The sequence below is a fragment of the Lottia gigantea genome, assembly GCF_000327385.1.
Source record: "Lottia gigantea unplaced genomic scaffold LOTGIsca_108, whole genome shotgun sequence".
In the NCBI taxonomy this organism is placed as follows: Eukaryota; Metazoa; Mollusca; class Gastropoda; family Lottiidae; genus Lottia; species Lottia gigantea.
In genome coordinates, this window is record NW_008706957.1 from 675,209 (window position 1) to 689,146 (window position 13,938).

Below are 13,938 nucleotides of genomic sequence, written 5' to 3' on the forward strand. Positions count from 1 at the left end.
AGAATTGCAGGAACCACAGACGTCAGATTGAAAATTGAAATGAAGCAAATTGATGCTATCAGTATCCCCGATACACATGAAAAAATTAGAAAACCTCTCCGTAATCATTTTAAATAAAGAACATTAATTAGCCTTCAAGTTATATTCCCACCTAAATGACCGGTAAACACTCTCGGGTGCATCTTTTACCAAATTTGTCGCCTTATACTTTCAGATGTCAATCTTACAATGACTTCTTACTTAAATTCAATTTTCCAATCGAGCTACAGCAATATATGAATGGTTTTCAACCTATGTGAAGTGTTTTACTAATACTGTTAAACTAATGCTAAAAGGGATTCAGTAGACCAAATATGGGAAATTGTCTCGTATTTTACAAATGTTTATCATTAAATACCACTGATACTATAGATGATTCCTGTTAATGGTTCCAGTGCCATACTGTTAACACAACAATAAATAAACTTGTAGTAGAATGTAAACCTGAAAAAAAAAATGCATTTTCAACATTATTTCAACTAGAATTGCAAATAGTTTTTAAATAAATCGTAATTAACTTGTGACGTAGTGCTATTCACGTGACCACACCTGCCTTAATGCATAAAGGCAGTACAAAAGTCAATGGAAGACCGAAACTCAATTCTCAATTGCCACCAATACCAAACCATCCAAATGATCCAGATCCTACTACCAACCACCATGACTACCAAAAAGGGGGGGGGGGGGGGCAGAGAGGTTATCCTCGGTTATGGCCCGAGGCATGTTTTTCGGGCAAAAATCTCATAACTAGGTTAGAAATTCGGGTAATCTCAGGTATTTGGCCCCCTCGCAGTTAAACCTGGCCCCGCCACTGCTGCCATATCTGCTACGGGCTGTTAACGTTAAAGATAACCCGACAATTGAAAGTCAGAAAAGAGGCAATTGCCACTGTCTTGACATTATTCCCTTTAATACACACTGCATGGCGTTACCTGTCTTCATCAACTCAATTAGATGCAGAGGAAGAGGACGTTAAACTCCATTCATTTCATTTTGCGATATCGGCTTCTACTGGAAGGGAGCGTTAGAGAGTCAAACATGTATACCAATCAAATATCATGGTATATAGAGGGCCAAAGCGAAGTAGGCTCGTAGTCTACCCACAAAATCTGAGGATCTATACGTACCAGAGGCTCCCCCTCCAACAGATTGTTTACCAGTGTTATGTTGTTTACCATCAGATAATATATTACTACATTTATTCTGCATCATATCCATAAAATCTCTTCTATCAGCAGTAGCTTCGTCAAAATACTGACGTAAAGACGGGCAGCGATGGTATCCTGCATTGTCTAGGCATCTTAATCCCGTTTCATAAGCTCTGTAAAATGTATTGTCATGTCAAATATTGATGGTTTCTTTTAATACTCAAAGTTTGAGAGATCGATATCGATTTAAAGTAGATGTATACACTGATTTATTGAGTGTATTTTGTAATTGTTATAATTATAATAGTCTAATTGCATAGTAAATGTTGTGTTGAGAAAAATAAATATCGGATGGTTTAAAAAAAAATCATAACCAAATAAAGTTCCTAAAATAAGGATTACTCTCTCTACTAAAATCAATGGAATAACCATTCTTCATTTCACAATATCAGTCAATAATATTAGAAGACCATTCTTTGTCAATATTCATGTTTTTTTTTTATATAAACCTGAAACACACGCCCTCTATAACACTGGCGGCAGACAGCATTGAAGCTAATTCCTTTTTGAAACCTATTTCAGAATATTATATTTACATGAAAGAAAATAAGAATCGTCGAAAGACCGCTTACTTGCACTGTTTAGTTGATACTGGTGATTTATTTAATGAAGCTGGCCAAGATAAAGCCAAGACTCGAACACAATGTTTTATTCTTGCTTCACCGGTCTCTCCACATTCTTCTCGACTACCTGTAAAAAGATCATCTTGTGATACCAAGAGTAATACCAATAACGTCATGTTAATCACCAGCTGAAGGATAGGATACATAGGCTAGGATACATAGGCTAGGATACATAGGCGCATTAGACTGAAAAGTGATTTGGGTATCTTATTTATTCCATCTACTATTTCCAAAAATCGCACAATTTAAACTAACCTTTTGCTCTCCTAGAATATGAACTGATATCTGGCAAATTAAAACCGGAACCTCTTGATATAATCACAAAAGACTACTTAGTATGGAAATAGAGTGATTATTCTGAAAAATTCTTACCTGGCAGCGTATCGAATGTTTTATTACACTGTTGTTCATATAAACCAAAAATATGTTGTGGATATAAAACTTCCATTAAGGCTTCAAACATTGGGCATGTTACTGGTGCACTTGAAGCATGTAAACACTGTTTAAAATTGTTGTATGCCCTGAAAAATAATTATTCCTGTAAAGCAACCTGTAATGCTACAATAATAAAGAAAAAAACAGATATGGAAGTTCCGGTTATTAAAAGGATAGTAAAGAATTTTTCTAGATTTTGTTTGTGTATCGGGAACACTGATAGCATCAGCACCATTTTCAATCACATTGACTGTGATTCCGATACACATAGAAATTTTTAGAAAACCTCTTTACAATCGCTTTAATATTAATAAATATCCTTCTACCAAAGCTGAAACTTAATGTTGATACTACCCTTTCATCATATTGAAATCAAATAGTTAAGGTGGATTTACACAGGCAACCGTCTTCTTTCAGTTTCAGCCTCTTTTGTTTTCCACCAAAATAACTTTCAATTTGTTTTCACCTTCTTGAAATTGGTTGAAGGAGACTTCCCTGTCTAAACGCAACAGTGTTAAAAGAAGTTGTGGATTCAAAAGGTTGCCAGCAAACACCCACCTAATGCTGCCAAAGCGTTTCAATGTGCATATCAACATAATATCGAGATTCTGATACTGATTTTTGTCCGAATATTATACACATTATACCGTTCTTCGTTCTTCGTTCTTCGCTTAATATCTTTGTCTTGAACGCTCCATGGTCATACTTACTGACAAGCCATTTCTAGATCTTCTGGTAAGTTCATTACGTGTATTTTACAGTTTTCTAAAACACCCATAGCTTCATCAAAGTTGTTACAACCTAAATATTTAAAATGGTGGGCCGTTATTGAGTGTTAACCTTCTGGTAATCCTTCAATTTTTTCAAAATGTGATATTTGGACACGATTTAGTTTTAAACAGTTATATCAGTTATATTGTTCACAATATGAAGATTGGACAAGAAGTAATATCTAGGAGGATAGGATGCGTAGCCTCATCACCATATGCCATTAGCCCGTACAAACCCTGCTGTCTGGTTGCAATCTGATTGATATCTTTAATTTAACGATGGCCTCTGGAACTGTGCATAGTTTAATTTGAGGTTCCTTCGATGTATGACTAATTCAGTTCAAAAGAATAGAGGTACTGGATCGTGCTACCCAAAGTGAAACGCCCCGATTACATGAAAATCTTACATGTAGCTATTTTTCTGATTATATTAAGTCTTCATGGACTTTGTTCAAAAACTGTTGTCCTCTAGCCTCTGATAGTTATCACAAGACCAACAAAAGTTGTTGATTATGAGACGAAAAAAAAAAAGAAAAATTACCTGCTGTACATATTGAATTAGCTGTAGCATCAACACCCTGTGGTAGAAGATCATAAAATAATCTACCGAACATTGGACATTCTTCAGTTATTGATTGGGCACACAGTAAACTTTCGTTTAACGATCTGTAATCACAGTAAACAGTGTCATTCAAATAACAAAAACCTTAAAGCAATCAGAGTACAACCCGTGACAATGGTTAAAAAGCATTTACTGGCGCGACGCACTGTCTGTTTTAGGCGGCTAGGGCATTTTTTTTTAATTCAGTTAAGGTAACATCATGCCAAGTTCGAAATTATTCAGAATTTTCCTAAATTTAAAATAAGTGACACTATCAAGACAGTAGTTGATAACGTAAAAGTGTTACGTATAATGTCTTAAATCAAAATCAAAATAAAAATCAAAACGAGATATTAGGGGTTTTCACCCTTTATCTTTCTAGTGTCCCTTACGGGATCCTTAATAGATTGCCTTAGACTCACTCCCTATAAATCCTTCGAGAATCTTTTTCACGATAGAATTTTATGCTAGACTACATAGGGCCTTATCACCCCCAAAACATATCATAATTATCCCTAAGGAATAATTACCCCAGGTTGAAACCCCTGTGATAGAGGTTGCCCGAATTCATTTATCATTCATGAGTTTCGTGCGTGTGTTCATATTTACAAAACAAAGCGTAAAAATGACTACGTACAAGCGTGATAATTGGACGGTTTGTAAATTACGGTGCATTATGAATTTGACGAGATATATCTGCTAGAGGGAAACACGGTAGAACTATGTAATAGTTTTGAAGAGACGAAGATTAAGACAGTTTTTATCCGTTATGGATTAGGTTTTGATGACTCATTAAAAATCATGAATACTTACGTGCAAAAGATATTGAAAGCATTTTCATACAGAGAATCAAATCTAATCATACTGGTACATTGGGTTATATTAATAGTTCTTTCTAAAAACTGTGGACAGGCTGAAATAAAAGTTATATTTAGTAAGATGGTCTATATAACAACATAGCTATATTCCAGTAAGGGCATTAACGTTGTCTCTTTAACACCTGTATGTCTTTTGATTTCTGTTTTTCCTTTTGATTGCAGTTGTTATTTTTCTTATTGCTCCGGTTACTTTTGATTGCTCTTTTTTATTTTTGATTGCTCTTGTTATTTTTGATTGCTGTTGCTCTTGTTAAGTTTGATTGCTCCTGTTATTTTTGATTTGCTGGTGTTTTTTTTTTTTTGATTACACTTGTTACTTTTGATTGTTCTTGTTACTAACCAGTTATTGATCATATTGTTAGGCTTTTCTTTTAACTTATTATCATAAAAGCATAATCCTGGTCCAATATTTCTACGAAGGACCTCATTGTCTATTGTATTGGTTGGGGTTAAAAAGGTACCGTGATTTATAACTTTGTCAACACTTTTTGCCGATTTAGGAGAGTCCACATAGCTAATTTTGTTTGATATAAGTATATAAATTTGTTATTGATCAGATGATGTTAAAGTATTAAAAAAAATTGTTTAATTTTAATGTATGGGCGTATTCTAGTATATATTTATTCAATACAAACTAAATGGCGGGTGTTTGACGTCACAATATTTCAAATGTTGACTAAAAGCTTTATGTATATGGCATACCACCCCAAATTTCTACAATATTACCAATATATGACAATAGTTAGGTTTGTTCACAGATCAACAATCAATATCACTGAATTTAGAATATTTGGTAATCCGAAAACTTCCTAATTTGACACGAATCTTCTTTGGCTTAATCTTTGACATTTGATGTTTCCTTTATCAATGGTGTACGACGTTCAAAACATCTAACCGTTGCTTTCACAACTCAATATTCTAGTCATTAATTTTGAATAACAAGACGCAAGTATCAACTTTACTTTCTGATTATTGAATCTCAAAGTGCAAAGTTTGCCAAACGGCAAACTACTATAATGCTCTGTAAAGGAAGGTTATTAGTTTCTAATGACGAGAATATGGTGCTGTGAAAGCAACGGTTAGATGTAATAAACGTCGGACACCATTGCTAAAAAACATGGATCTTTGGGAGATAAGTGAAAAACGTCTAAAGAACGCATTGATGAAAAACAAAGAAATGTCGTCTGTTCATTATATACTGAATAGTCAATCTGAAATTACTGTTCGAGCAGAAAAACTAATGTTAAAAGGAATATTGTCGTATAAATATATTGAAGACAGAAACTTTCGGACCAGAATGAATAATGTTACCTACTTCCATCACAAAGTTTATAAATATCTTGCATGACTTTTTCCCAATTTTTCATCGTCTCTGTTGGCTGTGAATCAATATTTGATTGACATCCTACTGTAGCATCAATATAACATTGGGTCAAGTTATTGCCCTTGATCGTATTTCTGAAATAAAAAAAAAGTTGGAAGGAACAATGTAGCATTATGAAATAATAAACCAAGTACTAACGATCCGAACCACAAAACGAAACCCGCATAACGGAATGATACATTCATTTCGTAGATTTGAAAGCTACGCAAGAACTATTGACCCTGCAATCGAATTTGATTTAATATATTCTGAATTGTACAAGTAACAAACAGTTTTAAAAATTGCACAATTTTGATGGATATACTACTAATATAGATCATATAGAATTTTGGAAATCTCAAAATGTAAAAAAAAACAGTATGTATTTCTGGTTTAAGATTTCGCATTCATGCCACATAATCGGAATCGGAATCACTTAATTGAACTCCATGGATAAAAATCTATATTCTGTTATGTAAGCAATACCGTAAGCATCTACCAACTTCCGGTTTGGTCATGGTTGCCATATACCAACGAGTTCAGAGCGGTCGTTGATATAGATATTTCTCAAAGGATTTAGATTTCACTGTCATGGGGTCTTTATAATTATACTCGTAAATCACACTTCACAGGAATTTAATCAGAATTAATGTAATTATTCAATACGTAATCATATTATATCATTGTTGTTAAATCGGATCATCAGATGAGACGAACAAGGAAGTTTTATTCTGGATAAAATAAATCATTAAGACACGCGAATAATCCAAAGGATAATAGAGAAAAAGTTGTGCGATTATCTGCTTATATAATGTGTACTTAGGAATAACTTAAAGTTGCAGTATGTAAAATTTTCATCATCAAACACGTCGTAAATCATACCTGAAATTAAAACTCTAGATTGTGCTACATTTATGTAACTACTGAATTTGTTTTAAAATAGTTAAATATAAACGGAGAATACTAATTGTTAATTAAGCAGTTTGACCTAGTTTAGGTGTAAGAATGGCTCGATAGCCTATAAGTAGTCGAATTAGGCGTTTAATTTACTTAAATCCGTACAGTGGTTTTCAAACAGCTTCCAAAGAGCATAACAAACTTTAAAAGTATACTTAAAGTTTCAGAGACGTCAAGGGGCACTTGCCTTTAGATCTTGGTGTATAGTTTTAACAAATTCGAGCAAAAAAAAATTCGACCTACAGAAAAAGCGGAACGCCCCTTTAAGTGATGTTTATCTGACATGACGCAAAAGAAAAAAGAACACCAATGACTTGATCGCTTCCTGATCACGATGCTAATCTTTTGTATCACATTCTTAAGCTTCTTTTAATTCGTCTTAAACTTTATCTTCTTCAAACACGCATTTGTTTTTGTTCACAAAATAGTTTGGAAAAGCTCGTGTTTTGTTTTGTGCTAATGGACTTCATGTGTAGGCCTACAGGTCAAAATAGTAGGCCTACTTGTGGGTTTTCATCTTGATACCTCATTAAACAGGTCGTTGGAAAGGATCCCTTTGTTCAGATGATACTACAACTATTTTTGTGCACGTTAAAGATCCTTGGACACTGAAAATTCGCAATAAAGAGTAAACCAATGTTGCTGTTATTGTTCTGGCATAACTTCCCTTGTTGTACACCACATTGCGCTGTTGGTCTTCACTAGTTCAACCCAGAGGAGAATAACAGGACATTATATCAAAAGTTTAAAAAGTTCAAAATAAATTGTATCAAAGATACTTACAGACAAAGGTTTTCCATCGATTCCTTTCCTTCTGGTGCAGAAGCTGTTTCTAAAACGCTGTTGAGCGTGGATTCCATCTGACTCACACACCAGTTAGCGTGGGTCATGTTACATGGTTGTGTTTGAGCTGGTGCTGTCTGGTCAACACATAACACCACTTGAACTGTCAACAGAAGAAATAAGATTCCATTCATTCCAAAGTCGGTATACATTGTTAAAACGTAGTTTCTTTAAGCTTAAAAATGAACGTGCTCAGATATTCAGCTTGAGAAGTCCTACAGATAAACAATAATCTTAAGCTCACTAAAGTCTAAAATTCATATGTAGGATATGAAATTGTATTTCACCCAAACTATAAACACGAAATTGTATAGTCTCGAATATAAACACGAAAAACTATTCAAACATACGAAAAATATATAAACACAAAGTCTTATAAATCATGAACACGAAATTGCTTTTGAACCAAAGATATACACACGAAAAAATGTTCAAGCACGTAAAATATAAACACAAAATAGTATTCAAACACAAGATATAAACACAAAATTGTATTAAAGGTATTTAAAACACAAAAAGGATCAGCTGAATATAAACACAAAAGTGTTCACTTGCTGATAAGCACAACACAAAAAGTGACCTCCGTAAATTCTGTTCCTGGCTTCTATGAAACTCGGTCTATTGATGACACTGAGTCCAAAATAAACTAAAAATATCTAACACTACTCCTGTATTTATCAACAAACGTGATTCTATGTTTATTTCAGTTTTTTAAAGGATTAAGTATTTTTGTGCGGTAAAACAATGACTTTTCCACACATTGATACATTTTTCAGAATTTTGAGCTTCAGCAAGCGAATAAATTTGATGTTGATGACCTCTCAGGCGTTAAAAATTGTTTTGATAATTCGGTCATAGTTGTCGTCATCGTCATCAATCATAGTAATCTATGCATACGATTATTACGGCAATGAAATGTTTTATCCATGTTATCCACGATAAAGATAATCGAACTAGACCTTGTTTATGGTTATTCATGATAAAGATCATCTTAGAACTAGACGATTTTTACTAGAACAGGATCATAGTTAGTTACCACCAGAAAGATTGTCGCAATAAACCAAGGTCATTGTTATCCTGATAAGAATTGTCGTAATAAACCTGGGTTATTGTTATCCATGATAAGAATTGTCCTAATAAACCTGTGTCATTGATATCCATGATAAAGATTGTCGTAATAAACCTGGGTTATTGTTATCCATGATAAATATTGTCGTAATAAACCTGGCTTATTGTTATCCATGATAAATATTGTCGTAAACCAGGGTTATTTTTTATCCATATGATAAAGATTGTCGTAATAAACCTGGGTTATTGTTAGCCATGATAAATATTGTCGTAATAAACCTGGGTTATTGTTATCCATGATAAATATTGTCGTAATAAACCTGGGTTATTGTTATCCATGATAAATATTGTCGTAATAAACCTGGGTTATTGTTATCCATTATCAAGATTGTCGTAATAAACCTGTGTTATTGTTATCCGTTATAAAGATTGTCGTAATAAATCTAGGTCATTGTTATCCTGATAAGAATTGTCCTAATAAACCTGAGTCATTGTTATCCATGATAAAGATTGTCGTAATAAACCTGGGTTATTGTTATCCATGATAAAGATTGTCGTAATAAACCTGGGTTATTGTTATCCATGATAAAGATTGTCGTAATAAACCTGGGTCATGTTTATCTATAATATAATAATCGTATGCATAGATTGTCGAAATAAATCTATGCCAATGTTATTCATGATAAAGATAAGATAAAAGAACAAGGTCATTGTTATTCATGATAAAAATTATCGTACCAGAACTAGGTCATTGTTATCAATGATTAAGATTATTGTAAAAGAACTACGTAATTCTTATCCACGATAAAGATTATTGTAATGATGAACCATGTCATTGTTATATATGATAAAGATTATCGTAATGATGAACCGTGCCATTGTTATGTATGATATAATAATAAGATTATCGTAATAAGACGTATAATTGTTATCCACGATAAAGATTATCGTAAGTACGTCATTGCTATCTTTGATAAAGATTATTATAAGACCGTGTCATTATTATCCATGATAAAGATTAACGTAATAAGACTGTGTCATTGTCATTTATCCACAATAAAACTTTTCATAATTATGTCATTGTTATCTATGATTATCGTAATATGATACTGTCATTTGTAACGTATAAATATTAAGATACTGTACAGATATTGAGTTAGTTAATTGTTATATGAAATGAAACTCGTTAGGCGGTTTTGTAGTGTAAGAATAAACAGTATTGTGCCAGGTTTGTTCAAGGTTTTCTCAAACTCAGTCACAATCACAAAAACGACACGCGTTCACATCGATTACAGTGAGAAATAAAAACTATATAATGCAATCTTTTGAGAAAAAAATTCATTTCTGGCGAGTGACATTTAAGGAAAGTAAAGAATTGACAATGCATATTTACTGAGAGATAAAAGATTGTTGGTATTTGAAAATAAAAGTAGTAAAGCTCAGTTTGTTGACATTTAGATTACCTGTAATTATGATTCAGGTGTTAAAACATCGAGTCAAACTTTAGAGACTTGACATCTAGACATGATTGTGGTAATTTGTGTTTCTGTTTGAAGTCAAATATAAAACAGCGAAAAACTGGGTTTTACATACGCCATATCTCCTGGTTTTGAAGCACATTTTGTATGGAAAACGGGTTTAGTTCTTAAAATGAATCAAAATTAGATTTTGATACGAATTACTTCCTTTGATTTCTAAATTGCTTTTGTTGACACATCTTGGCTGATTTGTTTGGTCAGGCATACATTGGTCTGATTGTATATTATTATGTTGACCTATATAGTAGTGGTGGGTGTCGCGAACGAAGCAGACCATGCTTACTCTTTTCGAAACACCTGATGGTACTTCTCTATGGAGTATTCCACTAAATAATACTTTACTCTCAATTTTGTCATACTTTGAATGAGATTTTGATTAACAGACTAGTCTTGCTTGTAAGGATTTTAAGGATCGACAACTAGACAATTTATATTTGTAGAGTTGCACAGTTTTCACTTTTATTCTGTTAATTATCTTAAATATTGGAAATGTTGCTACTGGTTCCCCGTCTTCATTAGCTCAATATGAAATACATTGCTTCAGAAATATGCTTAAAAGTCTCAGGTGGCGAAAATAAAGAAAACAATTAAATAAGTTGTGCCTGTATCATTTGTACTAAAGGATTTGTAAAAGTTAAAAATTGACCGAAGTCTGTAAATTAAAGCTGTAGAGATCAACAGTGAAATACCAAAGTCAACACAGATGGTTTAAAACTAAAGCAAGTCACCTTACAAGTTACATTCCAACAGTGAGTGAGCAAAAGTTAATTGGCTAGACTAAGAATAAATACGAGATCTCTAGCACACTTTGTTCAGACTACACACTACTAAAGAAGAAAAAAGGAGTCTCATCCGATTAAAATATTAATAAAGTTGTTTTTTATTAGTGCTTCATTCGTCAGCATTAATATAAGGACAGTATTCAAGTGACCCAATGAGTCACAATGAGTTGTGACAAGCAAAAACACTATTCAAAGTGGGTTTTATTAAACTATGAATATTCAAAAATTTAACATCGGTAAATATTTTAGTTCTATAATATGACATTAATCATTCTTCAGTTCATCGATGGTGATTGAAGTCATCTTTGGCAAAAACTAACAACAAAATTTCGACTCCTGGCTAAATTTGTAAACCGCTTTGACCACAATTTGTGTTCCCAATCCCAATGACACATGACCGGTTTGGTTTTAACCTAAAACATCCACCTTTATTACATACTCCTGAACTTGGATTCGTAAATGTCGAATCAGTTGTTCAGACGGGTCGTATTCAAGGTCAACCAAGATCACCAACGGTACAACCGTGCCAAGACAAATTATCCGAGGTAAATATTGTATCTATTACATATTGTCATAACCCGAAATATCATCGTAGAATGACTGATATGAAGAATAATATCAATATTGAGTTTCGTGTCGTCTGAATGAATTGTAAAATAACCAGTTTGTTTATGTTATCTGGAAATCGGCTGGTGTATATTTTGACGAAAATTGAAAAGAGCTGCTGAAATACGTTTCTTTCGATTTTTTTTACCTGATACAAAATGTAGGTTATATGCATTTAAGAGGCATGCAATCTGAAATACATCTAAACCGGAAGTACCAATACATATTTTGTGAACGCTTTCAGAAGGTAAGATTAAACCTTCGGAATGTCAATTATTAGATGGGTAAGGTAGAAGTCTATTAACGTATTTGTAACGCATTTGAGTGCTACTGTAATTCAAATCCATCGGTTAAAATTTGGTCAACTTGAGTCACCGTATCCGCAAATTCTTATGATATCCACTTGTAAAAACACCGCATCTTCCTAAGGAGATAAAAATGTCATATAGGTATGCAATACTTTCATATCTAAATATATGAGATATTTGTCAATGTTTAGTTAGATTTTAATGTTTTTTCAGATACCAAGTGTTATTTGGTATAATGTATGCGAAATATGTTTATGATGTTGTCGAGAACGAAATAATGATGATAAAATAAACATAATACGAACTTCCCTAGCATTGAACGCGGTGGTTCAACATTATATTCTTTTAGTGACAATAATTTAAGTTTTGTGGATGCCTGGTGGTTATAGACATATCTATATTTTTCATTTACAAAATTTGCGGACTAGATTTAGAGAATTCTGCTTTTCAAATCATCATCCAGAATTTAGATCCTACGTCCGATGACGTCATTATATCTTCTATATCATGACAATATCTAACCTGTACATTCTGTAGGGACGCAATCATGGAAAAAAAATTTTGAACTTAATCTTGGAATTCTTAACTCTATTTTGAAAGAACTAAATTCCACAGCTAATAAGCAGTAACTTTTAGTAACGTTTTCTGAAAAATAGAAGTTGGCTCTGTCCTAACAATCATAGTAAATGCGGTCACAAAGCAATAAGTCCTTAGCTCTTGTCAAAGAAAATTTTGAAAACAATTTGGTTTTTTTTTTTCGCTTCCATTGTAATCTTACAAGTTTTCTATCTGAGTCCTGTTCTAATGCTGTTTCACGTTAGACCCATTTTTGACGGAACTGTGGGGTAGCGAAACACAAAGAGCGTGTAATACTGTTCTTTTAGATATAGATATCTTTGTTGTAACGATAGATTGTGGTGATATCTCTATGTTGGTACACTACAGTTTTAACACAGATTGTCAAGAAAACGTTAGACATACCTATCATTGACTAGTTATTGACAGTACTATACCCTACAGTATATACCATCTTACTAACTTATTGTCCGAAAAATAAACACTATCAGTACCAATATACATTCATCACGAGGGGGAATAAAACTGTTTTTATGCCTTACGGTTGTTAAAGGACGAAAAGAAAGGATCACTGTTTAACTTTCCTTTCCCAATACATCGTTTGATTTTTCACTAATATTTCGATGACCTCAGACAAAGCTAGACAAGTACTATGCCTAACCAACACAAGACATCGGTTGGCAGAAGTTTGAGATATTCCTCAAAAAATAGAAGAATATGTCTTTCTACATAACAAATTGAAGGGTTTTTCACTTTTCACCCTACTACATTGCTTGACAGGATGTAATTCGTTCTCGAATTGCTAGTGTCCTATTTCTAGTCTTGTGATCTAAGTTTCATAAGGCCATTGTTGGACTTTTTGTGCTTACTATATATATATTGTTTTTCTTTGTCATTATATACCCCATATTCAAGTACGCATCTAAGATTCATGCAGTTGATTGTAATATAATGACTAAAAACTATTTTCGGATTATATCATACCACAAGTGTCAGTGACTGAAACAAGATGGTTACTTCTACAACTGAACGTGCCGGTCGTACCTTTTCACCGCTATTTATATTTACAAACAAACAGATTTTGAAACATTTGTGGTATTCCTTTGAAAGCAAGTTAAGTGACCATTAGTTAAAATTTCAAATATTTCTACAATCTGGACTTATTTTGGTAAAGAAATGACCTTTACATCTACAGAAAGACGATTTGTCCCAGTGAGACACCAAGCGACACTATGTTTCAGCGTTAAAACAAGTCCACAAACATCGGCGGTTCCAAAGGGTGGAGGGGCTCAAAAGACTCAAAAAGAAGAAAAATGGAGAAAACATGAAGTAAGAGGCAAAAT

The 13,938-nt window shown here is 33.2% G+C and overlaps 1 protein-coding gene across 1 annotated transcript; it reads right to left on the bottom strand.

The window, feature by feature from the left end:
• Positions 1–421: 421 nt before the first annotated feature.
• On the bottom strand, positions 422–7,764 carry LOTGIDRAFT_171050 (hypothetical protein; the record flags this gene model as incomplete). The annotated part of the gene is made up of 10 exons (XM_009046910.1): positions 422–483; positions 1,167–1,360; positions 1,820–1,998; positions 2,126–2,178; positions 2,243–2,391; positions 3,016–3,106; positions 3,617–3,741; positions 4,490–4,589; positions 5,870–6,012; positions 7,658–7,764. The coding sequence occupies 10 exons, from the start codon at positions 7,762–7,764 to the stop codon at positions 422–424; spliced, it is 1,203 nt and encodes a 400-aa protein (XP_009045158.1).
• Positions 7,765–13,938: the final 6,174 nt, after the last annotated feature.